The sequence below is a fragment of the Sardina pilchardus genome, chromosome 5 (assembly GCF_963854185.1).
Source record: "Sardina pilchardus chromosome 5, fSarPil1.1, whole genome shotgun sequence".
NCBI lineage: Eukaryota > Metazoa > Chordata > Actinopteri > Clupeiformes > Clupeidae > Sardina > Sardina pilchardus.
The window spans coordinates 33,558,498-33,582,258 of NC_084998.1; the positions used below are offsets into that span (position 1 = coordinate 33,558,498).

A 23,761-nucleotide genomic window follows, 5' to 3' on the forward strand; every position below is an offset into this window, starting at 1 on the left:
TCCCATCGTGGGCCGAGATATATTTTTTCTAAAAGAAAATCCCCTCCTCTAGATGGTGATGAGATTACTTTCCCTCCCTATGAGCAATACAGCCAAATGTCTGAGTAGCCTAGTGCCAACCAAAAATGTACCACAGTTTCGGCACCACCGTGGTGAACAGCTCTCGTTAAGAGCTTCTTAAGAAGCTTCTTTGGCTTGATCTTAAGGTCCTCCTAAGAAGGCAGTTAAGAACGCGTCTGGGAATCACCTGTATCGTAGCGCTCCTTCTTAGCGATTCCTTCTTTGAAAGATCGCATTTGGGAAACGCGGCATTACTGGTGACGCGATCACCCATCGACAAGACAGCTGTTATACATACTGATGTATCAAAAATGCCCTGAAAAATAGAAAGGGGCCGATTAGAGCGACACAAGCGGTCGTTCCATTTGCCATATACATTACTTCATTCACCCGTGTGTTTAGGCCTTGAGGCAGGAATCACACTCCTTAGCGGCAAGCGGCAGGTTTTGTAAGCGTATTGCAGCACCATTTGCAGCGTAATAGTGGCAGTGCTAACTCAACTCTAGAGTTGAACAGGCTGAGCGTTGAAATTGGTTCAACTGTCAAAGCGCAACGCGAGTGTATCCAATTGTCAGCTTAGGCAAACCATGTTACTTAGGAACAAGATGGAACTTATTATGGTCTGAGTGTTACCGATGCCGCTGCATTATTTCCAGTGTGTTCCCTGCTTGAAAGGGGATTCATATTGTAGGCATCATACGTTGTGCTCACTGCTAGGTTGCTCTTTTTTGAGGTAATGTTGAGGTTTTGAGGTATTGGTGTGTTGTGAAAGTGTTATTTATTGTTGTTGTTAAGGATGATTTTGCTATTTGTTGTTGCATTTACATACAGTAAGGTCTATTGATCTGTGTCTGTGTTTTAGAAACCCACCTGTGGAGGCTAATACAAGTTTTCTACAGTATTTTGTGGACAATAAAGCTATATTATTATTATTATTATTATTTTAAATGTCCCATTTTTGTTGTGTTTACCACCGGGCTAAGATTTACATGGCGCCGTGGTTAAGGTTCAACATGGCTTTGTTCAGTGCAAGCCATTGACAATATTTCACAGTGCTGTGCTGCTGCTTGCAGGCCCAATGTGAACCCCCCTTTAGAGTAGAAACTGGGCTTGGAGGTGCCAGGAGATGGAGGTGTCCGTGAGAGATGCGTCTCTTCGTGCCTCTGTAGAGGAAGAGCGGCCCCATGGTGCTGCTGACGTGACTGGCGCCTGCCTGCGTGGCCTCTGTGTTTACTACAGTGTGTGTCTGACAGAGGGGACACTTTAGAGATCTGTCACTGTGCTTTCTTTCTCTCTCCCTCCCTCACTCCCTCTCTCTGCGGGGGGATAACAGCCATTTACCGCATGTTGCAATTGCACTGATGTGACACCACCTGTGTTGCCTCTGGGAACAGTCCTAGTGTGTGTGTGTGTGTGTGTGTGTGTGTGTACCACTTGAGAAATCAGTCATCACTGTGCCATCGTTCTCTCCCAGCCATTTTCTGCATATTGCAGTGCCACTGACGTGAAGCCACCTGTGTTACGTATGGGACTAGTTAGTTACTGTGTGTGTGTGTGTGTGTGTGTGTGTGTGTGTGTGTGTGTGTGTGTGTGTGTGTGTGCGTGTGCGCGCCAGTAGAGCCACTTGAGACCAGTCATCACTGCGTTTTCTGTGTCTCTGTAGAGCCCTTTCACTTGCCATTTCAGGCATATTGCAGCAGTGCTGCTGTGAAGCCACCTGTGTGTGTGTGTGTGTGTGTGTGTGTGTGTGTGTGTGTGTGTGTTTGTGTGTGTTTGTGTATGTATGTCTGTGTAGTGCTCTCTCTCCCTCCATCTCTTTCACTTATGCAGGCAATCTGTGTGCGGTAGGATACCTTAAAAGCTAATCAAGGAAACTCAATTTAGCTGTGAGGGCGATTCCCACCCAAGTGCACTCCGTAGAAAAATAACATTCACATGAATGCAGCAGTATACTGTATGTATTTTTCAATCTATTTCAAAATATACAGATATACAATGTTGGCCACTTTTTTATATTTTCTGCATATAATCAAATATAGTATATTGAAATAATATTACACTAAGAAGCATGATCACATGACCCTTGGTGAAAATTCTGATCACATGGCCTATATTTCAGATTCTACTATGGTTCAGCCTTGATCAATAAATACTTCACTTAAATAAAATAGTGTTTCCAAAATCATTTCAGTGATTCATCAACTCGTAACAGGGTGAACGGCACTTCTGCATTTGCTTTGCGGCCCTCTGTTGCCTACTGTATAACAGCACTATGTAAGTTTACCAGATCAGGTAGCGGATCAGTAGTTCGATGGAATGAGACAAATTTGACTTGCTTTGCTGTCGCAATACATCATACTTTCATTGTGATAGGATAGCCAAGTGGTGTAGGAGGAATCAGGCCGAGACAGCAGGTTTAAGAGGGCCCATGGTGTTTTTATTTACAACGTGGAAAAATAATCAACATAGTCCATGGTTCCGATCGGTCGCACCCGACGTGAGATAAAAAAAAGATTGACAAACAAACATTTAACAAACACTAAAGTTCAGGTCTCATAAGCAGACCTACACGCAAGGCTCACAGCAGCCTCTTACCGTGCATCACGAAACACTTCGAACACCGAACCCCTACACAGAGGAAAGCTAGCATTTAAATGGCCAATCAATTCATTACTTTCGCCAACACCGGCAAAGTCTAAACACCCATAAAAGGGCACACCGCCCCTATCTGGCGGACATCTACATCAGTCATAAACATCACACACATTTACCATAGCTTACATCAACCCCAATCGCCCATGCTCACACATTAAGCAATTTCCTCGCGCGCCAAGGAACGTACCCACTAACATGAACACGGGGCAAATACAGGACTTTGACATTAAACACATCAATAATTAAACAAAACTCAAAAATAATAGTGTGATGTGCTGCTGAGGCGGCACATCGTCACACATAAAATCATGCAACATACTCTACCTTGTCTGTAGACATCGTTATTTGCTGGATAAACAAATGGCATTCGCGCCACAGAGGAAAAAATACACAACACTTGTATTGTCTTTTGTTCCATTTTATTAAAAATCTCAATTTTTGTTTTAATTATGGAACCTACGTTCTGTCACTTGGCCATTGACTGCCTGGCCCAGCAATCCGGAGTGAGTGCCTGGGAACTGCTTCAGGGCAGTATGGATAAGACCGCGCATATCCAAATAGCCTAGAACATGCAAACTATTAGTGACACAAATACAGATGCTAAAGTGCAGAAACACTTGTGTATCACAACAGTTTGAGAGAAACACAAAGTGAGTTGGAGAGAAAGACGTAGCCTACAACTAAACACTTCCAGTGAATAGACTATGCTGAAGCCAGCACTCATCTTCAGACCTAGGACTGTCAGAAACATGATTGTTTATCACTGGTTTGTAGGCCTCCTTGACATACAGTAGCCCTACGGCAGGCAGTGGTCCAGAGGTCATTTAGGGGACATGGAGAGGCCCTAGCCTGGAGCATCACTCTCACCGCGTTGCGTCACGCCTCCCTTTAGTCTGGGAGCAGCTCTTTCAGCCGTGCGTGATAATGCTCCACCGCGGGAGGAGAAAAACACACAGTTAAAGCGGCGCTTTATTGGGGAAACAGCCCTGTGGCACTCTTCTGCTTATGTGTATGCAACTCCTGTCTCCTCCAGCCCTGCTACAGAGAGAGAGAGAGAGAGACAGAGAGAAAAAAAGAGAACAAGAGTGAGAGAGAGAGAGAGAGAAACGTAAACAGTGTTAGAAGTGTGTCCCAAAGCCCTGTTCCCGCCCACGGAGTCAGTCAGCGTGTGCCTCTCATTAGAGTGGAAATGATATATGCAAACAACAAAGACAACACCAGCACTGCGCTCACCCTCATGCTCTTCTCTCTAACACACACACACACACACACACACAGGCTCTCTCTCTAACATACATACACATAGGCTTTCTCTCTCTCTCTCACACACACACACACACAGGCTCTCTCTCTCTCTCTCTCTCACACACACACACACACACACACACAATCTCTCTCTCTCCTTCATGTGCACTCACACACACTCCCTGGCTTTCCTTTCTTGTCCTAGTCACCCTGTGCTCCCTCTGTCTGCTCCTCCTCTGCACGTCTCTTGTCGTCTCCTCATCTCCTCCTCTACACATCTCCTGTCGTCTCCTCTCTCTCCCTCTCCCCTGCTCCTCCTCTGCATGTCTCCTGTCGTCTCCTCTCTCTCCCTCTCCCCTGCGCCTCCTCTGCATGTCTCCTGTCGTCTCCTCTCTCTCCCTCTCCCCTGCTCCTCCTCTGCATGTCTCCTGTCGTCTCCTCTCTCTCCCTCTCCCCTGCTCCTCCTCTGCATGTCTCCTGTCGTCTCCTCTCTCTCCCTCTCCCCTGCTCCTCCTCTGCATGTCTCCTGTCGTCTCCTCTCTCTCCCTCTCCCCTGCTCCTCCTCTGCATGTCTCCTGTCGTCTCCTCTCTCTCCCTCTCCCCTGCTCCTCCTCTGCATGTCTCCTGTCGTCTCCTCTCTCTCCCTCTCCCCTGCTCCTCCTCTGCATGTCTCCTGTCGTCTCCTCTCTCTCCCTCTCCCCTGCTCCTCCTCTGCATGTCTCCTGTCGTCTCCTCTCTCTCCCTCTCCTCTGCGCCTCCTCTGCATGTCTCCTGTCATCTCCTCTCTCTCTCCCCTGCTCCTCCTCTGCATGTCTCCTGTCATCTCCTCTCTCTCTCCCCTGCGCCTCCTCTGCACATCTCCTCCTCTCTCCCTCTCCCCTGCGCCTCCTCTGCACGTCTCCTGTCTGCATTGCAAATGAGCGCTGGCTGCTGCGGTGTCTCCAGCTTGTCCCTATAGGCAGCTCCTCAGCCCTTCCAATCAAAACATTATTGACAGAGTGGCAGCTCCAGGCTCACACACACACACACACACACACCGCAATGCCAATGAGGTGTTTGTGTTTTCCACACAAAAAACCCTCTCAAGAGCATCACCCACAGGCACACTCTATGCAACACACACACACACACACACACACACACACACACAGACAGACAGTGTGTGGGAGTTCTCATCACACACACCAATGCTGATGAGGTGTGCGTTTGTTTTCCACATAAAGAAACCCTCTCAAGAGCATCACCCACACATACATGCCACATACTGATGACTGGAGGCAAAGGAGAGAAAGGAAGGACACAAACATGAGAGATAACTAAGGATCAAATACAATGAATTATGAAATACCAAGGATCCATTGATGATCAAAAGGTGCAACACCAAATATGAGGATGATGCTTCAAAGGACCAACATATACTGTACATTCCTAGAATACAGTCGGTCTCCTTGGGAAATTTGACTTAAACAGTTTGACATTGGGTTGGAAACTACAATTGTTTAAGTCCCTTTGTCAATTCTCATGTTATCTTGTAAACAATACAGTTGTGGTGAACAAAGGCATACCTCAAATAGCATTTGTAGGTGGAGACACCTTTGTGTGTCCTGCGTGCTTGATTGATACAGTCCCACATCCTTCAAAGTTAAGTCCATTCTTCTGAGTGTATATTCTTTAGATCAGTGAGGACAGTCATTGGCTGAGACATGATGATCCATCCCCACTTCTCTACATGCAGTTAGGACTTACAAACCATAAAGTTGGACAACATTCGAGAGCCTGGAATTGCCTGAAAATGTTTACATTTCAAATCCATTCTGTTTTCCCACTTACACAGGCCTTCATTATTTTCTCTCTCTCTCTCTCTCTCTCTGAGATGATCTTTTCTGTTGCCTTACTGGAGATATATCCTTTCTATAAAACATACGTTAATTCTCACTACATAACTTTGATTGACTGAGGTGACTATGAAAGAATAACTCAAACCATAAATGAAAAATATAATCTGATGCAGGAACCAAACAAACACTGATTTCCTCCTTACACAATGGTAATAACAGTAGATTGTACTTTTTTTTTTTTTTTTTTAATATTTTTTTGGCCTTTTTGCCTTTATTGTTACAGGACAGTGAAGAGTAGACAGGAAGCAAGTGGGAGAGAGAGATGGGGTGGGATCGGGATATGACCGCAGGCCGGATTCGAACCTGGGTCGCCGTGGGCACTCGGACCCGTACATGGTATGGGCGCTGTAGCCCACAGCACCCCCCAGATTGTAAATTTTTGTCTTTATTTGAAACCTTGACAAAACTGCTACCCCAAGAAATGCATATAGGCCTAAATGCATCGAGGAACAGGTATGCATGCATGTCCAAACACCACTGTTTTGACATACGAAATGAAAAACAGCTTCTCATATGCAATTAATACCATTTGCGCCCACACACACACATACACAGGGACGTCTGCAAATATCAGACACACACACCAAATTTAAATGATGCAGGTGTTTTAACACGGGTGCAGGTGCACAAATAAAACCTTCTCATAGCGTTAACACCTTTGCAGTGTTTTGGCACTTTCACCAACAGTTTGAGGGAGATTTGACATTCTTTAATAAGGCCAGAATATGAGAGCACCTCAGGTGAATCTCTTAATTTCATATCAGCTCTGCTAGCAACCAACCAACTGTATGTGAGTTTAGGGAAATTACAAAACAGCGTACAAATGTGATGAAAGTGACACCAAGACAGCGATTACTCAGGAAAATCTTATTGAGAACCAGAGGAGAGAATAAATCAATGCAGAGCACCACAATTCCAAATAGCAAATATATTTCCCTTTGGACATAACAAAGAAATGCAATTAGCAAACAAGGAAATAGAAGGGAACAAAAAACACACACGCAAAAGCAAAGCAATAGGTTCAGATCCTAATATTTCCATATCTTAATTTAAAAATTCACTGATTCAAGGCATTGATCATAGAGCATATATTCCCAGCAGGGCTATTTTCCAAAACAGAGTATGCTTTCAAAACATATATTTATTATATTTCTGGGGTATATTTCTATTTATTTTATTTCACCCATAGACTCAAGCGTTGACAAATAATGCCTGTGTATCAAAGCCCATATACACTAAAGGAGATTGTTTGACAGTGTGTGTGTGTGTGTGTAGGTTTGGCTGCTACAGCCATCTTTCAACCAATACACAGATTTAACACACAAGAAGCAATAAAACAGTGTTGAAATTGAATGTAACATTTTGTGCAATTCATATCCTTCTTAAAGGACTAGGACAGCATTTCCTGGACACACCACTGGACTGTTGGTAAGGCCTTGTGCCTGCGGGACTGTGTGTGTGTGTGTGTGTGTGTGTGTGTGTGTGTGTGTGTGTGTGTGTGTGTGTGTGTGTGTGTGTGCCACGCTATCTGAGTCCTGTATAATATCAATCATTGGAGAAGGGTTTACTCAACCATCAACATGCTGCTCCATGCTGTTCCTAGCGTTCACTCTACGCCCAGGTGATCTGAGGTATGCATATGAGTACCTGTAGGTGACCAATAGGGGGCGTTTAGCTTTAGGCTTCTCTACATTGGGCAGAGAGTTAGTGGACATGTTGCCAATGATCTGATCAACGTCCAAAACAAATCGCATAAATCTCTAGTTGCTCAACATTCCAGTTTCACAAGCAGCGTCTCTTAACTAAACAATTCGGAGCTCCCCAAACCGCCCATTCCTCCACACACACACACACACACACTTTCAGATATGAGTGAGACCTAATGGTGAGGAGAAGGTGAGGAGACAGCCATGGCCTTCAATCATGTCACTGCAGACAACTTCACACATGGAGTGTTTCTGTGTTTGTTTGTTTGTTTGTTTGTTTGTCTTGTACAGCATGTCACGCTGCAGTCTCTGAGGGCTTGTCGGGGTCGTGGTCACCGTCGTGGAGGAGGGTCTGTTGGGACGGCTCGGCACTGGGGGGTTCCTCCTCCGTGATGTCATCATCAGCATGGGGGGTAGAAAAATGCCTGCGATACAGCGGGGGGCTGAGGGGGAGAGACAAAGAAAGAGAGAGGGAGAGAGATGGAGATGGAGAGGGGTTGGAGAGGTAGGGAGCGGCGAGGAGAGAGAGAGGGAGAGAGAGAGATGGAGAGGGGTTGGAGAGGTAGGGAGCGGCGAGGAGAGAGAGAGGGAGAGAGAGAGAGATGGAGAGGGGTTGGAGAGGTAGGGAGTGGCAAGGAGAGAGAGAGGGAGGGAGAAAGAGAGAGAGGAGTTTCTGTTAGTACAACAGCATTACTGGCTGGGCGGTTACAATGGTCAGTCAACACAGCTGTTGAACCACAGCATCATGTGAACACATCACAACCCAACCCATGCACGTTACTGTGCGACAGGAAATGGTCCTGAAATCCAGCTCTCTCTCAAGGAGGTTGCATAAACAGGCCAACACTCCAAGGAAGATCTTCATTCCAGTCCGAGTGCAAAGTAATGACTAACGCGAATGTTAATCACGCAATGGATTAAGTTGGGGTTAGAACATTTCAAATCCACACAGGTCGACAACATTCTTGAGTGAAGAAAATGTTACTGATCATAAAAGGCACAGCAGATTACACACAACCCATGCTCGTCACTGGAAAAGACACACAGCAGTAAAGTCATCCGTGTTACTGCAGTCAATCTCAAGGATGACGCAAAACGTTCCGTAAAGCACTAGCATTCCTCAAAGGACCATAATGCAATGTGACTAAACAGTTAGGACTAATGTGACGGTTAAAACATGCTGGGCTGCGTTTCCCAAAAACACAGTTGCTAACTAAGTTATTGGTTGTTGGTTGCAAAGCAATTTCCCATTGCCAACCAACTAAGTTGCTAGCAACTAATGTTTTGGGAAACACACCCCTGGGCGTTAGGTCAGAGTGTAAAGGTTTCAGAATCAGTAAGACCCAAAGTGTTCTTTGGGATCCGGTCCACAGGCACAGTCCAGTGCTGGGTTCATGCCAGTCCATGCTCTCACACGGTGGTCAGGCCTCATCACCTCTGGTCTAGCGTTGCGTTAGTCGCTCTCTGGCTTGTACAGGTACTTCATCACCATAGTGTCCATCTTCTTCTGCTTCTTCTTCTCCTCCTTCTTGCTCAGGGGGCGTTCGGGGCCGGTGCCATCCGGTCCGTCGTCATGCGCCTCCTCGCCCCTGCGGCCGGGTCCCTTCTTCACGCTGTTGGAGCTTCGGTACGAGATGGCGGAACAGGCGCTGGACGAGCTGGACTCGGAGGACGAGTCGGACGACTCCGACTCGGAGGACGACTTGTTCTTCCTGGAGCTCTTGCGGGACGACTTCTTGGCCTTCTTGCGGGAGGAGCCTCCTCCTCCGCCGCCGCGCCGGTGCCGGTGGTCGTCCTCGGACGAGCTCTCCGACTGGGACGCGCGGCTCTTCTTCTTGCTCTTGTGGCGGCCGCTGCGCGAGCTCATGGTGCTGGACGGCCGGCCGTAGTCCAGCGCGGAGCCCGAGGCCGAGCGGCGCACGCTGGACATGCTGCGGCCCAGACCCTCGTCCGTGTCCGGCCCGCCGCCGGCCCGGACGCTGCTCTTCCTCTCGTCCGCCTCTCCGCCGCCGCCGACCTCCTCGTCCTCCTCCTCGCCGTCCGAGTCCTCGAGGCTCCGGCGCTTGAATTTGATGGGCTTGAAGCTCAGCACCTCGTTGATGGCCTTCTCCAGGTCGGGGTCCAGGTAGTTGCGGTGGCCGACGGACTTGACGTCGCCGAGGTCGCCCACGGCCGCCGAGGAGGAGGCGTCCGGCGTGGACAGGCTGCGTCCCAGCGAGCGCACGGAGGACACGCCCCCCTCGCTGTAGGCCACGCTCATGCGCTCGTCGTCCTCGTCGTCGTCCAGCCGCAGGCCGAACTCGCTCAGGCGGCTGCTGCGCGCCAGGGAGATGCGGGAGTCGGCGCGGCTGACGCTCCCGGGGCTGCGCGATCCTCCTCCTCCTCCTCCCGCCCTGCGGCTCAGCGTGGGGCTCTCGTCCATCCACGAGCCGCTCCGCCGCGCGCTGTAGCCGCTCACGCTGGACTTGACGTCGTCGTCGTCGTCGAAGTCGCCCGGGTCCATCCCGCGGCGCGACGACATGCGGCTGGGCCCCAGCGACGACAGGCTGGACTCCTTGTCCAACTCCGGGCTGCTGCGCGCCGACGTCCAGCGCCGGTCCAGGCCCTTCCTGGCGCGGCTGGTGGCCTCCGAGTACGCCTGCGAGATGACCGAGCCTCGGTCGTCCATGTCGTCGCCGGGCTTGTCTGCCTTGGACTTGGCCTTGCGCAGCGAGGAGCGGTCAATGGTGTCCGACTGGTCCTTCAGGGTGCTGAAGAGGGAGCTCTCGTCGCCCGTGCCCCCGATGGAGTCCTTGAGGTTGGAGCGCTTCCTGTAGCTCAGGGAGCTCATGGCGGTGGCCGAGCGCTCCGGCTCTTTGGCCTCCTTCACGGGCTCCTTCCCCTCCAGCCCCTCTTTCCCTTCCTTAGCGTCCACATTAACAGCATATCTGATGGGCACGCACCGGAGTGGACAACGGTCAGACAGACGAGAGGATGGGGAGGAAAATGGCAGATTAAAGTAGGAAGATGCCGAGAGAATGAGAGATATGTAAAGAGGCACTCTGATATCAACAGATGTGGCAGAAACAGAGAAAATGAATACTGCATTAAAGGAATTCGTTACAAGATCAAATACAAAAGCATTTGCCATCACCTAGACTAAACTACAACCCCCTATCCCAAGTACTGATAGTCCAGAACAAATCATCTAAAGACCTATTTTTCTATTTGCAGTTTATATTTCTATTTGCAGTTATTCAGTGTTACTCCTTGGGGGGTGAACAACATCTATACAAAGGTGTTGAAAGAAAGCCTAAAGGATGATGGCTTATAAGCACCCATGAATGAGTACATGAGCCATCTAATAGAGCCCCATCACACTGATCTAAACACGCAACACTCACACACTCCCACTGACCACACACTCCCACTGACCACACACACCCCACTAAACATACCCCCTCTGACCACACACAGTACAGACCTCGCAGCATTCAGAGACATAACGGGTAGCTCTTCCTCCCTCCTCGTCACGGTTGAGAACTGATGAGATGGCATCACTGACCCGTACACGTATCAGAGACGCGTCGCGGGCCGTAACCCAGCGTGATTGAGTACTGACCTGGAGCCCTTCAGACTGCCCTCGTCCGACAGGGTCTTGGTGGAGCCTTTATTCTTGGACAGCCACGACTTCACCCCGTCCACGCGGTCCTCCACCTCCGAGTCCATGTCGGAGTCATCTCCGCTGCACAGCACAATACGGAGAGACAGTTAATGTCATCGGAGAGATAGTTAACGCCATCCGCCAGGACAAATGGCACCATTAACACAGCATGACGGACACAGGAAACGTGTGGACAGACAGATGAACAGACAGATGAACAGGGTTAGCCTGGGGGAGAACACTTTGATTGAACCCAGTGAGCAGATGAGATGAGAACACGCACCAGGCCATCTGTCATGAGTTAAATCTGGTTAATGTCAAGCAATACAACAGCATCATGTTTAACTTCTAGTCAATGACATGCCACCACAGCATGAACCATTGAGACCTGCCAAGACACAGTATCATTAATGCTTGTATTACATGCTAATGGAGGATTTAAGTTTGGTACGTTTTCTCACAGACAATGTTTGGATTAGCTATGCACCAACGGGTCACTCAGTGCTTTTGTCCCCAAACAGGAAGTAATAGAAGTTTGGGTAGAGAAGACCCCAACTTAGATGAGAGCAGTTACACTAGTGTCTCCTCACACTCCTGCAGCTGCCTTAGGCAACCATTAAAGAACTCACGTTCCCATCATCTCCAGCCATCGTGCATTTTAAACCAATAAATCTACTTCAAAACAAAAATAACTTCTTATGCATACATCAAAACAAGCAAAAGGGCAAATAAATAAATAAAAAAATCACATGAATGTTAATTAAACCGAATGCCTGGAAGTAGCTTACTTTAGCATTTTTTTTATATTTTGCTCATTTATGGGAAGCAATTCCATGGTGTATGGGGAAAAATCATTAAAGTACTTCACCTTTCTCAGAGAAATACTAAATGCTGTATTTTAAACAGGTTTTTTCTATCAACCCTTGGTATCCAGCTCTGCATACAACTACTGTAGAATAGCTGAGTGTTGATTTTTAAAAAAGACACTTTGAACCCTGAATCTCTCAAAAACAACATTTACTGCCTCACCGTCGAGGTTTTTTCCCCTCCCCACACATAATGGCACTACACGCCAGAATTATTAGATTACTTTAATAATTGAACTAATTAGCATATATTAAAAAGCCCATCAACACATGCATCCGAGCTGTTAAGAGTTGGCTGTTGTTGTGAAAGAGAGTAAACTGCGATTAGATAATGGCCTCGTCCGCGGCTGTGCTCACGGACCTGAGTAGCTGTCGCCGCTCGGCTGAACGTATAATAACTCTGGGTGAGGGCGGCCGGGAGAAAAGCACACTGGCGCTCAGCTGAATACAAATGGCCCACTCCAGACTCCAATTAACGCGGCTGCTGCCTGAACCTGACTGTTATGGTCTCCGTGGTCTTCCACACAAACACAAAGTTTACAGCCCTTAACTCATCACGCTCATCTCCAGGCTCGTCTCGGAGCTGCACACACTGTGTTTTTAGTAGCTGACCTGTAGATCTATTCTAAACTCTAACGGCTATTCACTTGCTGTTAGAGTTTAGAGTCTCTGATCCATCTACATTCAGCTGGAAGGACTCGAATACCTTAGCCTGAGGTAAATGGAGTTTACCTGGTTGCTTATTTCAATCAGCTCCCAGCTAGAGTCAAATGATGGGCCAGCTGTGTGTGTGTGTGTGTGTGTGTGTGTGTGTGTGTGTGTGTGGATGAGAGATAACGAGATGGATACACCCCCCACTTGAAACCAGCCTGCTGGCAGTGAGATTTTAGGGGGAAAAGCAATGAATACATTTGGAGTTGCCGTTGTTTGTTAAGTGTTTTGAGAGGAGTGTTCTGACAGAATGCAAACAACTTTAGTCATCATGGCAGAGAACTCTCTTATGATTCACATGAGTCACATGATGACCATAATACATACAGGTCAAACCTACTGTAGACTAAACCAGACTAAATTTTAAAGAGACCCTATGCAACTTTCTGCAGGAGATGATCGCTCCTTGTTTACATCTGGAAGACCACGCTTGCAATTTATATATTTAAATATAGCCTATACATGTATAAATATACACGCTAAAGCTGTCGGGGAAGCTCTGCAGAGAAAATGCAATCATAAAACGAGCGAAAACGAAAAACGAAACCGAAACCAGAGATGAAATTGCCAATCCTGCATAGTTCCTCTTTAATAGAGAGAGAGAAAGAGAGATAGAGAGACATAGATTGATAGAGAGAGAGAAAGAGAGCTAGAGGGATAGAGAGAAAGAGAGAGCAGACTGAGTTTTCAAAGAGATGTGATTAGATGAAGTCCGATGTTTCAGAAAGAGCTCAGATGTCTGCCCTCTAGAGGCCTCTTTAAGAGAGCAGTCTTTGGTAAAGTACAGGAAATGCTCTAGGCTGTAGAAAACAGGCTCTTGTCAATGTTTAACCAGGCGCAGTAGTTCTTTAAAGCCCTCTCCCTACCCCTGATAAATACATCCATCATTTTAACTAAGGAATCGCCTCATTTTTCAACACAATTACTCCTTTTCAATTCATTTCTCCAAACATTTCATAAGCACAATAAGATGCATGCCCACCCACAAACACACACACACACACCTTAAAACATAGACACAAAGACATGCATATAGAAACACACGCACACACACACACACACACACACACACACACACACACACACACACACATACATACATACAGTACACCCACCTTAGAAACACACACAGACACAAAGACATACATATACAGTACCCTCCAGAATTATTGGCACCCTTGGTAAAAGTTGACTAAAAATAGGTATAAAAAATAATCTTTAGGTGATTTATTGTACTCCCACAATGAAAACAATGAGGAAAAATATACCCTGCAAGGCAAGCAAATTTATTCTGAGAAAAAGGAAAATCTCATAAAGAAATAAATATTTTTAACAAAAACAGCTTGCTCACAATTATTGGCACCCCTGAAACATATTATGTACAACATTTAACAGGAGCATTTTCCTATGTAAATGCAACATTTTAAAGTAAATCAGAGTGTCTGTGAACTTTCAGAAGTAGTTCATGACGTTCTTTTTCACTATGGTATGAAAATGAAGTCACTCAGAGGCTAAATCCTCTAGTCATTTTTCAACATTGGAGAGACAAGAGAATACACTAAATTGAAATAAAAAGAAATTGTGTTGACATTTGTAAGTAAGAGAATGTCTATGGAAACTAGGTATTTTGTTGAAAATGCCTATATTTCCAGTTAAAATGATGACTAAAAGGTTCTAATCATCTGGAAATGTGGCAAACATGCTTGGACAAAGACCCATGGCTATTTTGCTCCCACGCACAGTATAGAGGATGGTATGATAGGCAAAAAAATCCATAAGAACCACTGTTGAGAGTTACAGACAAAGCTATCATCTTGGGGTCACCAAGTCCCCCCCAAAAATCTTCAAAAGTGACCTCACTGCTAATAGATTATTTAGACAGCATGTCAGGTTAAAGCTAGTAGAGTCATTTAATGAACAATGTAAATGGCAGGAGTTACTGAATGGTACCATGACATGTCTGGGAGTGTGGTCTATTGTCAGATGAAAATAAAATTATGCTCTTTTGCTAAAAACACTTAAGGTGTCTTCGGCGTACATAGAAGAATGACTATACTAAAAAGAACCCCATGCCTAATCAGAATTATGGTGGAGGGGCTGTGCTATTGTGGGGCTGTTTTAATTCCCAAAGGCCTTGGGAACCTAATTAAGGTGCATGGCATCATGAACACCAAGAAAAACCTGAACATTTTCAAAGGAAATCAAACAATCTCTGCCAAGGCCCTAAAAGTTGGTCATGATTGGATCATTCATCAGGTCAATGAACCAAAACAAATGCACAGATCAAAACAAATATGGTTTACTGAACACAAAATCAAGCTTCAGACATTGCCACTGCAGTCCCCTGATCTAAACTCCATAGAAAAACAGTGGGATGAGTCAACGAGAAGAATGCACAAGTGTGGACCTAGCAATCTGGACGATCTGGGGAGGTTTTGTAAAGATGAATGGTCTTAAATCCCTTACTTTGTATTCTCAATCTTAATGGGGTGTCAGAGAAGAATATTATATGCTGTTTTATTGACAAAGGGAGGTTTAAGAAGGTATTACAAGTAGGGGTGCCAATAATTGTGAGTGACGTGTTTTTATTAAAAACATTTATTTCTTTATGAGATTTTCTTTTTTCTCAGAATAAATTTGCTTCCCTTGCAGGGTGTATTTTTCCTCGTTGTTTTCATTGTGGGAGTACAATAAATCACCTAAAGATTATTTTTTAGACCTATTTTTAGTCAACTTTTACCAAGGGTGCCAATAATTCTGGAGGGTACTGTATAGAAACACACACACACACACACACACACAGCTCTAACAATGCCCTGTTTGGACAGAGGTGCCTAATAATGGAGTGTTTTCCACGTTGCGTCACCCCCCATTTTCGTGATGGTTCGGCCCACCACCCTCACCCCCGCGCACGACTCTACCGCCCCACGCTACTAAGGAACAAATGCACTAACCAGATTCAGAGAGCCGAGATAATCTGTTGTGACAATGGCCCTGGATGGGGGTCTCCTACCCTCACTACAAACAATTACATTCATCATTAAGAGTCTGGGCAGTCTCCTTCTGCTGCATCTGTTTTTCCACATATTTTTATCCGTTTCTCTAACCTCAACTGTTACAGCATACGAACGCTCTGTATGTCAACAGAAATGTATAAAAATATCATATTAAAACAGAATAATTTTAATCTTCAATTATCCCTTTCTAATTCTAAGGGAAAAAAAAGATTGACAAAAAACAAAGGAAAAACACTAACATAACAATTGTGCTCAAAATACAGACATGAGATAATGCAGAGCTATAATGCACTAGCACTGACCCAAATCAATATAGATACACTCCATAATTCTCACTGACGTTAACAAGAACATCTAAACTGAGTACTATTCCATAAGGATGCAGGCGTGCAAATTCATCATTCTGCACTTTAACAAGAAATCGATTCCTCCATTACTGTAGGATACAACCATAGAGATGCATGCTTTATGAGGCCCCTCAGGCCTCTCATAAGGAGATAGGGGCAGTGTTAGCTTTCATAATCTCCCACCAGTCTGCATTTATTCATTTAGCTTACATACATACATACTGTACATACGCTCCCTTACATATTATATTACAAGGGCCAATGTCCCTGGAGCAACTCAGGGTTAAGTGCCTTGCTCAAGAGCACAACCGACGAAAGCCAGTCATGGAACCTCCAACTTGGCCACGGCATTCTAGCCCAGCTCCTTAACCACTATGCTACAAGCGTCCAACACCCCCGTCCTGCAATGTAAAAACTAAACAACTCCTCCCCTAGTGCAGTATAGGATTGTAGCAGTGATGGGAATACTGTGATACAGCAATATGGCTTCCGCAGGCCTCTCTACCGTCAGCAGACAGATGAGTGGTTCTGGAGAGGCGGATAGGTGTACACTTACTTACCTTTCACAGATCCCTGTGGGGAACCACACAGAACCGTAGTCTGAGGTGGATTGAGCCCTGTTCTGACAAAGGCTCATCATAACTGCACAAGAACCGGGCCAAATCCAGCCCAGAATCCAGTGTCTGCTATCTGCTACCTTGTCTACTACAGAACGACTAAACAGTTGATTGGTGCCCTGTTCAGCATACTCAAGGAGCTGACAGTGTTTGAGGGAGAGTGTTAAACAAGCCAAATGAACAGGCATGGTTTGAGTTTTAGAGTCAAAGAAACAGACATACTTTAGGTTTTAGAGTCAAAGGAACAAACATGGTTTGGGTTTTAGAGTCAAAGAAACAGACATACTTTAGGTTTTAGAGTCAAAGGAACAGACATGGTTTGGGTTTTAGTGTGAAACGAACAACATGGTTTGGGTTTTAGAGGCGAGAGAACAGGCATTGGTTGAGATGAATGAACAGTCATGGCTTGGTAGGGATGAGTGTATCAGCACCAATGGAGATTGATGCATGAGGCTCGTCACCAGTTACAAAAGCGCACGACTGGATGCAAATGGAAGGAGTTAGCATCAGGCTCGCCAGGAATGATGCAATATTGAGGTCTGATCCGGACATTATTTCTCATTAAAGTATTTCAGATTGCTTTAATAAAGGCTTTAATGATGCATTTTTAGGTGAAATTAGAAGTAAACTATGAGCAAAATGGTCATGTTTTCTCAGAGAAACCCATCCTCAATACAGCACACTCCTGTGGTGAGTGAACAACAAACTTCACACAACTCGGTCAACACAAACAAAATGGGGAGAACACGTTTCCATGTTGGGGTCTCACGTTTTGTTCTTTCTTTTCTGATACTTTGTCACCATGTCTTGTAAACTGCCACAGACAAGAAAGGGGAGAAAACAGGGAAAGACAGAATTAAAAAAAAAAGACAGAAGAGTCGCACGAGGGAAATCCACATGAAGAATGCACAACATGGGGTCAGGATGAAACAACAGAGTGCTTCTTTTCTCCGAAAAGCACACCGGAAACCTGAGCCTGACCCCTGTAGTGGCCTGCTCTGGAAGGGCAGGGAGGCAGCTTGGTCTGTTCATCCTCTCTGTGATCTCCTTTCTGGCACAGGAGGAGGAGGAGGAGGAGGAAGGGGAATATATCGCTCTGCATTGTTTACCTCCGAGTGGCTCAGAGGTGGTCTATCCCAGCTACTGCATCCCACACAACAAGGAGCCCAGCAGGAGCCCAAACAAGAGAAAACCAACACACACACAGAGAGATGGAGAGAAAGCAAGAGAGAGGGGGAGAGAGGCTCAGGGGACATGATTAAACCAGGACAGCATCGCAAAACACAGCAGCCGAGAGAGAGAGAGAGAGAGAGAGAGAGAGAGCAGACTGAATGAAAGAGAGAGGCAGAGGGAGAGGGATAAAGGGAGTGGTACTCACAGCCAGAGAAAAGAATGCAGAGAAGGACTCAACAAAGTGAAGAGATAAACAACAAACAAACAAAGCAACAAACAAAAGGGAAAAACAAACAGTGGGACACAAAGGGAGAGAAAGTGAAAAAGCACAAAAGAGTGGGCAGAGACAGACAAACACACACACACACACACAGACGCAAGACATGCAGCCTCAGGAAATCCCATAAGGGCGTGCAGCAACTCTGTTTCCTTCCCCAAAAGATCACTGAGTTAGAACTACCTGCTGAGTCATGACTACAGAGTTGGAACTAACTGCTGAGCTTAGAACTATCTCTTCAGTCAGAGAGCCGGAGTGGCAACAACCTGCAGAGTCATAACTACAGTACGGAGTGAGAAGTACTTGCTGCATCATAGTTAAAGAATTAGGAGAACCTGCTGAGTCATAGTTAAAGAGTTAGGAGAACCTACTGAGTCACAGTTCCAAAGTTAAGAGAACTTGCTGCGTCACAGTTGCAGCAGAGCTCTTGAGATCACAGAGATTGGGCTTACCTGCTGATGAGGTCATCGTTATCGTCGCTCGCCATGTCGTCCTCAATGGCGGCCTGCAGGTCTCCGATCCTCTTGAAGGCCAACTTAAGGTCAGCCTGAAGGCTCTGATTGGCTGCCTCTAGACTCTCAATGTCCATTTCCTGTTTGATGAGCAGCAGAATGTAAAGACACGGTTGAGGTAACACAGTCAAACACCAGAATAAGAAATGGGTTCACTTCTTTGCTCTTGGTTGTGTTGCACAAAAACATCTTAAATATTCAAATGAAGAGCAGACAAAAACAACTGACCACAAACAAAACATCAATATAGAGAATAAGAACCTGGACACATCTCTTAAGCTCAACTTGGAAATCAGGTACAAAGGGATCGCAAACTCTGTACCAGGGGTCTCCAACAGGTAGCGTGTGTGCTACTAGTAGCTCCCCACCTGTTTCTAAGTAGCTCTCCAAAAGGTTTGACAAAGATTTCTATGAAATCAAATTCACAGTCTACAAAGAGAGGTAAACAAGTTGAAAAGAACCTTTAAAAAGCATACAAATCTTATTCAGTGGTTTTGGATATCAGCTATGTGAATACATAGACCCCTGCTCTATAAACTCTCCTACCACACCAAATGCGTGTGGCTAAAGGGCTAGTGGTACACACCCCTGCTCTATAAACTCTCCTAACACACCAAATGCGTGTGGCTAGAGGGCTAGTGGTACACACCCCTGCTCTATAAACTCTCCTACCACACCAAATGCGTGTGGCTAGAGGGCTAGTGGTACACACCCCTGCTCTATAAACTCTCCTAACACACCAAATGCGTGTGGCTAGAGGGCTAGTGGTACACACCCCTGCTCTATAAACTCTCCTACCACACCAAATGCGTGTGGCTAGAGGGCTAGTGGTACACACCCCTGCTCTATAAACTCTCCTAACACACCAAATGCGTGTGGCTAGAGGGCTAGTGGTACACACCCCTGCTCTATAAACTCTCCTAACACACCAAATGCGTGTGGCTAGAGGGCTAGTGGTACGCACCAGTTCGTGCTTCTTGCGGCTGGCCTCGCCTTCTTTCTTGGACAGCTCGGCCATCTCCTCCTTCAGGTCGCGCACCTGCCGCTGCATGCGCTTGTTCTGTTCCTTCTCCCGGTTTTCCCCGGCCACCCGGTGGTCACGTTCCTCCACCACCTTCTCCAGGTTCTCCTTTAGACGCGTCACCAGGCCCTGAGGAGATAGAGGAATGGAACCTTACCAACACTGCTAAAACATTTAGTCTGGTTCGTCATCTGTACAACAAACAGCACCACAAAATCCAAGCTGACCATTTAATGCCATGCTTACAGGCATCCTATACAGTTGCATGTGATGTTATGTAAGGCATTCAATACAGTTTCATATTATGGTAAAGTATTCAGGCACTATATACAGTTTCATGTGGTGCTATAAGGCATTCTATACAGTTTCATGTTATGGCAGTAACATGTAGTATTCAGGCACTACAGTTTGCATACAGTTGCAGTTCATAGGATGAGATGCATTTCTATACACTTTCAAGTAAATGGCAAAGTACTATTCTATATGCATTTCATAGGTTTCCAAGTGATGCCAAAGTATCATACACTCTGTGTAACGCTGAAGTACAATTACAAAAGGCCATTCCTTCTGTCGAGCTAAAACTAGTGCTAAAGTTGAATGCAACGAGCACAATAACAGATTTATATCCAAACATCTGCTTTGTACGTGCAGCCAAATTTTTCTTGGCAAATGCCACCCACCAACTCTGACCTCCATCATCTGACCCCCCCAGTGCCCCGGGGTAACCCCAGGGGTCGCCCCCTGCCCCGCTGCCCCCTGTGTGATCGCTGCGCTGCGATCGATGAGCTGGTACCTCCAGGCGCTTGATCTGCGTGCGCTCGTACTCCAGCTTGGTGTCCAGCTCGCGGATCTTGGCCTCCTGCCGGCTGACCAGAGACTTCTCCACCATCGACTGCTCCTGGAACTCCAGCTGGCTCTGCAGGGACTGCACCTGGGGGCCAAGAGAGCGAAGAACGCCATGCTGGAGGTTAGAGACCTCTGTGTATTTGTGTGTGTGTATGTGTGTATGTGTGTGTGTGTGTGTGTGTGTGTGTGTGTGTGTGTGTGTGTGTGTGTATGTGCATAGTATGCATATATTGGGGGTTGGAGGTTAGAAACATTTGAGTGTGTGTATGTGTGTGTGTGTGTGTGTGTGTGTGTGTGTGTGTGTGTGTGTGTGTGTGTGTGTGTGTGTATAGTATGCATATTTGGGGTTGAAGGTCTGAGACCTTTATGTGCGTGAGTGCATCTGTGTATGCAATTGTGCATACTTTTAGCTATATTAATGCATGTGTATGTGTAAACCAATGTTGGAGGTTACAGACCTTTGTGTGTGTGCGAGTGTGTGCGCACGCGTCTGTGTGCGTGTGCGTGTGTGTGTGTGGAGTAAAGTGTCAGGATAAGGATGGAGAAGCTGAATAATATATAAATAGTATTAATATTAGCATAGTGTATTATGGTGTGTATTGGAATGGGCTTATGTGTACTGTAGGTAGCAACACCATTAGACTCAGGCATGTCAGTAAAATATTGAAATGATGATGTTAAAACCAGCATTCAATCTTACATTTCTAATGGTAATGATCATAACAGGTATTTGTGTTGGGGGCAGTAGTCCAGTTTAGGGCAATTTGGAATAGAGAATTATCCCTCTACACAAACCTCTCTCTCTCTCTCGCTCTCTCTCTCTCTGAATTCAAGAACATCTCCCTGAACCCACCAAGCAACAAAAATCACCATGGCATTGCTACAACAACAATCTCTCTTTTACTAATTAATTTTCTTTCTATCCTCTCTTCTTCCCTCTCTCCTCTCTTTCTCTCTGTCTCTATCCCTGCCTCTGTCTCTGTCTCTTTGCTGCTTCCAACCGCTAAACGATGACCATCCTACAACAACAATCACTCCAATACTAATTAATTCCACACCTCTCCTTTCACTCTCTCATTTACTCTTTCCCTCCTCTCTTCCATCTCTCCCTCTCTCTCCTCTCCTACCTCTCTTTCTATCTGTCCCTGCCCCTCTCTCTCCCTCTCTCTCCCTCTCTTCTTCCAGATGAATACTCATGGTCCCTGTTGAGTTGTGTGAGGATAAGCAGCCGTTGCTGTTGTTTTTCTGCGCTCCTCTCCTGCGTGAGATAGCCGAGCTAATGACCAACGGTGCAGACGATCGGCCGTGAATAACAATCGCGTGCGCCGAGACCAACCAGCACCAACCGTCTCTCAAACACATCAAAACGACCTACTCAATCTACTTGGTAAATGAAAACCTTCTTAGCGCCATAAAGCAATAAGCTTCACACCGAGTGTCATCCATCTGGACAGTCTTTCTATTGAGATGCTTTGGGCTGGAGCGGGAGAGACAGGCTGCATGTGCTGCTGTTTGGTGGAGTGTGTTGTTTAGAGGAGTGTGTTGTTTAGAGGAGTGTGTTGTTTAGGAGTGTGTTGTTTAGAGGAGTGTGTTGTTTAGGAGTGTGTTGTTTAGGAGTGTGTTGTTTAGGAGTGTGTTGTTCTCTATTAGGAGCTAGAGTATTAGAGGAGGCTATCTGGCTGCTCAGACCAGCAGAGCTTATCACTAAGGGCCAGTGGCTTTGGATGGTTATCTCACTGAACTGTGAGTGTGTGAGAGTGAGAGTGAGAGTGTGGGTGAGTGAGAGCGAGAGTGTGCATGCAATATGTGTGTGTGTGTGTGTGTGTGTGTGTGTGTGTGTGTGTGTGTGTGTGTGTGTGTGTGTGTGTGTGTGTGTGTGTGTGTTTGCACAGAACAGTCAGGGGAGTGTGCATGGAGCCTGACGGGGTTGGAGTGTGTCTTTGATCCAATGTAGGTCAGACACAGCAGGTTGGGAGTGATGGAGAGGTCACCGATTGCTGTGTGTGTGTGTGTGTGTGTGTGTGTGTGTGTGTGTGTGTGTGTGTGTGTGTGTGTGTGTGTGTGTGTGTGTGTGTGTGTGTGTGTGTATGTATGTGTGTGTCCTGTTGTGTACCTTCTCCTGGATCTCCTGCTTCTCCTTCATGAGCTCCTCCATCTGAGCCTGCAGGTCACTGATCTGGGCCAGGTCCCGCGCAGACTACAGCAACACAGAGAGAGAGGGAGGGAGAGAGGGAGAGAGGGAGAGAGAGAGAGAGAGAGAGAGAGAGAGAGAGAGAGAGAAGGGGAGAGAAAGTAAATGTTACTGTTTTGTTCATGCCAATAAAGCTTTCTCAAAGTGAATTGGGAGAGAGTGTATTGTGTGTGTGTGAATGTGTGTGTATGTGTGTGTGTGTGTGTGTGTGTGTGTGTGTGTGTGTAACAGATGGAGGGAACAGAGAAAGATTGTCCACATATCCATAACTGCGCTGAAAGATGTTATTACACCACCAGTGGAGTCCCTGATGAAGCCATCAGTAATGCCACCCTCTGACACCCTCACACACAGTCAGCAGTTTGGGCTGGGTGACGGGGTTCAAGTGTGTGTGTGTGTGTGTGTGTGTGTGTGTGTGTGTGTGAGTCCCTGTCGTCCATCATGCTGCTGGCCTGTGGTGCTGATGCTGACGCAGGCTGAGCGTTACCTGAGCGACGGCGGCCTTGTGCTTCTTCATGAGCTCGTTCATCTCCTCCTGGTCCTCCTCCTGACGCGACTGCAGGTCGTTCTTGTCCTTCTGCAGACGACTCAACTGTTCATCCAGCTGAGAGAGAGAGAAATAGTGAGAAGTAAAAGAAAAAGAGGGAGAGAGAGGGGGGAAGAGAGAGAGAGGAACAGTGAGAAAAACAGAGGAAAAAGAGAGAAAGAGATGGGGAAGAGAGAATGACAGTGAAAAAAGCAGAGGGAGAGAGAGAGAGAGGGAGGGAGGGAGGGAGGGAGAGAGAGAGGGAGAGAGAAAGAGAGAGAGAGAGAGAAAGGGGAGAATGAAGAGCAAAAGAAGGGGAGGTGATACAGAAGTTAAAGGGAGAAGTTAATATCCATCACCTGAACACAAAGCCGAGGCTACCATCACTGTCCGGTGTGTTTGAATGGCCAGTGCTATGATCAATGACTAGTCATTGGTTGTTACATTTTG

General features: G+C 46.3%; 1 protein-coding gene across 1 annotated transcript in view; it reads right to left on the reverse strand.

Moving 5' to 3' along the window:
• Positions 1 to 7,869: 7,869 nt before the first annotated feature.
• Positions 7,870 to 23,761, reverse strand: part of myo18aa (myosin XVIIIAa) — an 85,019-nt gene continuing 69,127 nt past the window's right edge. The window contains exons 38-46 of the mRNA XM_062537341.1: positions 23,273 to 23,389; positions 22,708 to 22,791; positions 20,542 to 20,679; positions 19,692 to 19,877; positions 18,668 to 18,807; positions 17,535 to 17,579; positions 11,166 to 11,288; positions 9,000 to 10,491; positions 7,870 to 8,007 (exon numbers count right to left, since the gene is read on the reverse strand). Of these exons, the coding sequence (XP_062393325.1) occupies positions 9,018 to 10,491; positions 11,166 to 11,288; positions 17,535 to 17,579; positions 18,668 to 18,807; positions 19,692 to 19,877; positions 20,542 to 20,679; positions 22,708 to 22,791; positions 23,273 to 23,389 (2,307 nt within the window). The 3' untranslated portion in view covers positions 7,870 to 8,007; positions 9,000 to 9,017. The remainder of the gene's footprint in view (positions 8,008 to 8,999; positions 10,492 to 11,165; positions 11,289 to 17,534; positions 17,580 to 18,667; positions 18,808 to 19,691; positions 19,878 to 20,541; positions 20,680 to 22,707; positions 22,792 to 23,272; positions 23,390 to 23,761) is intronic.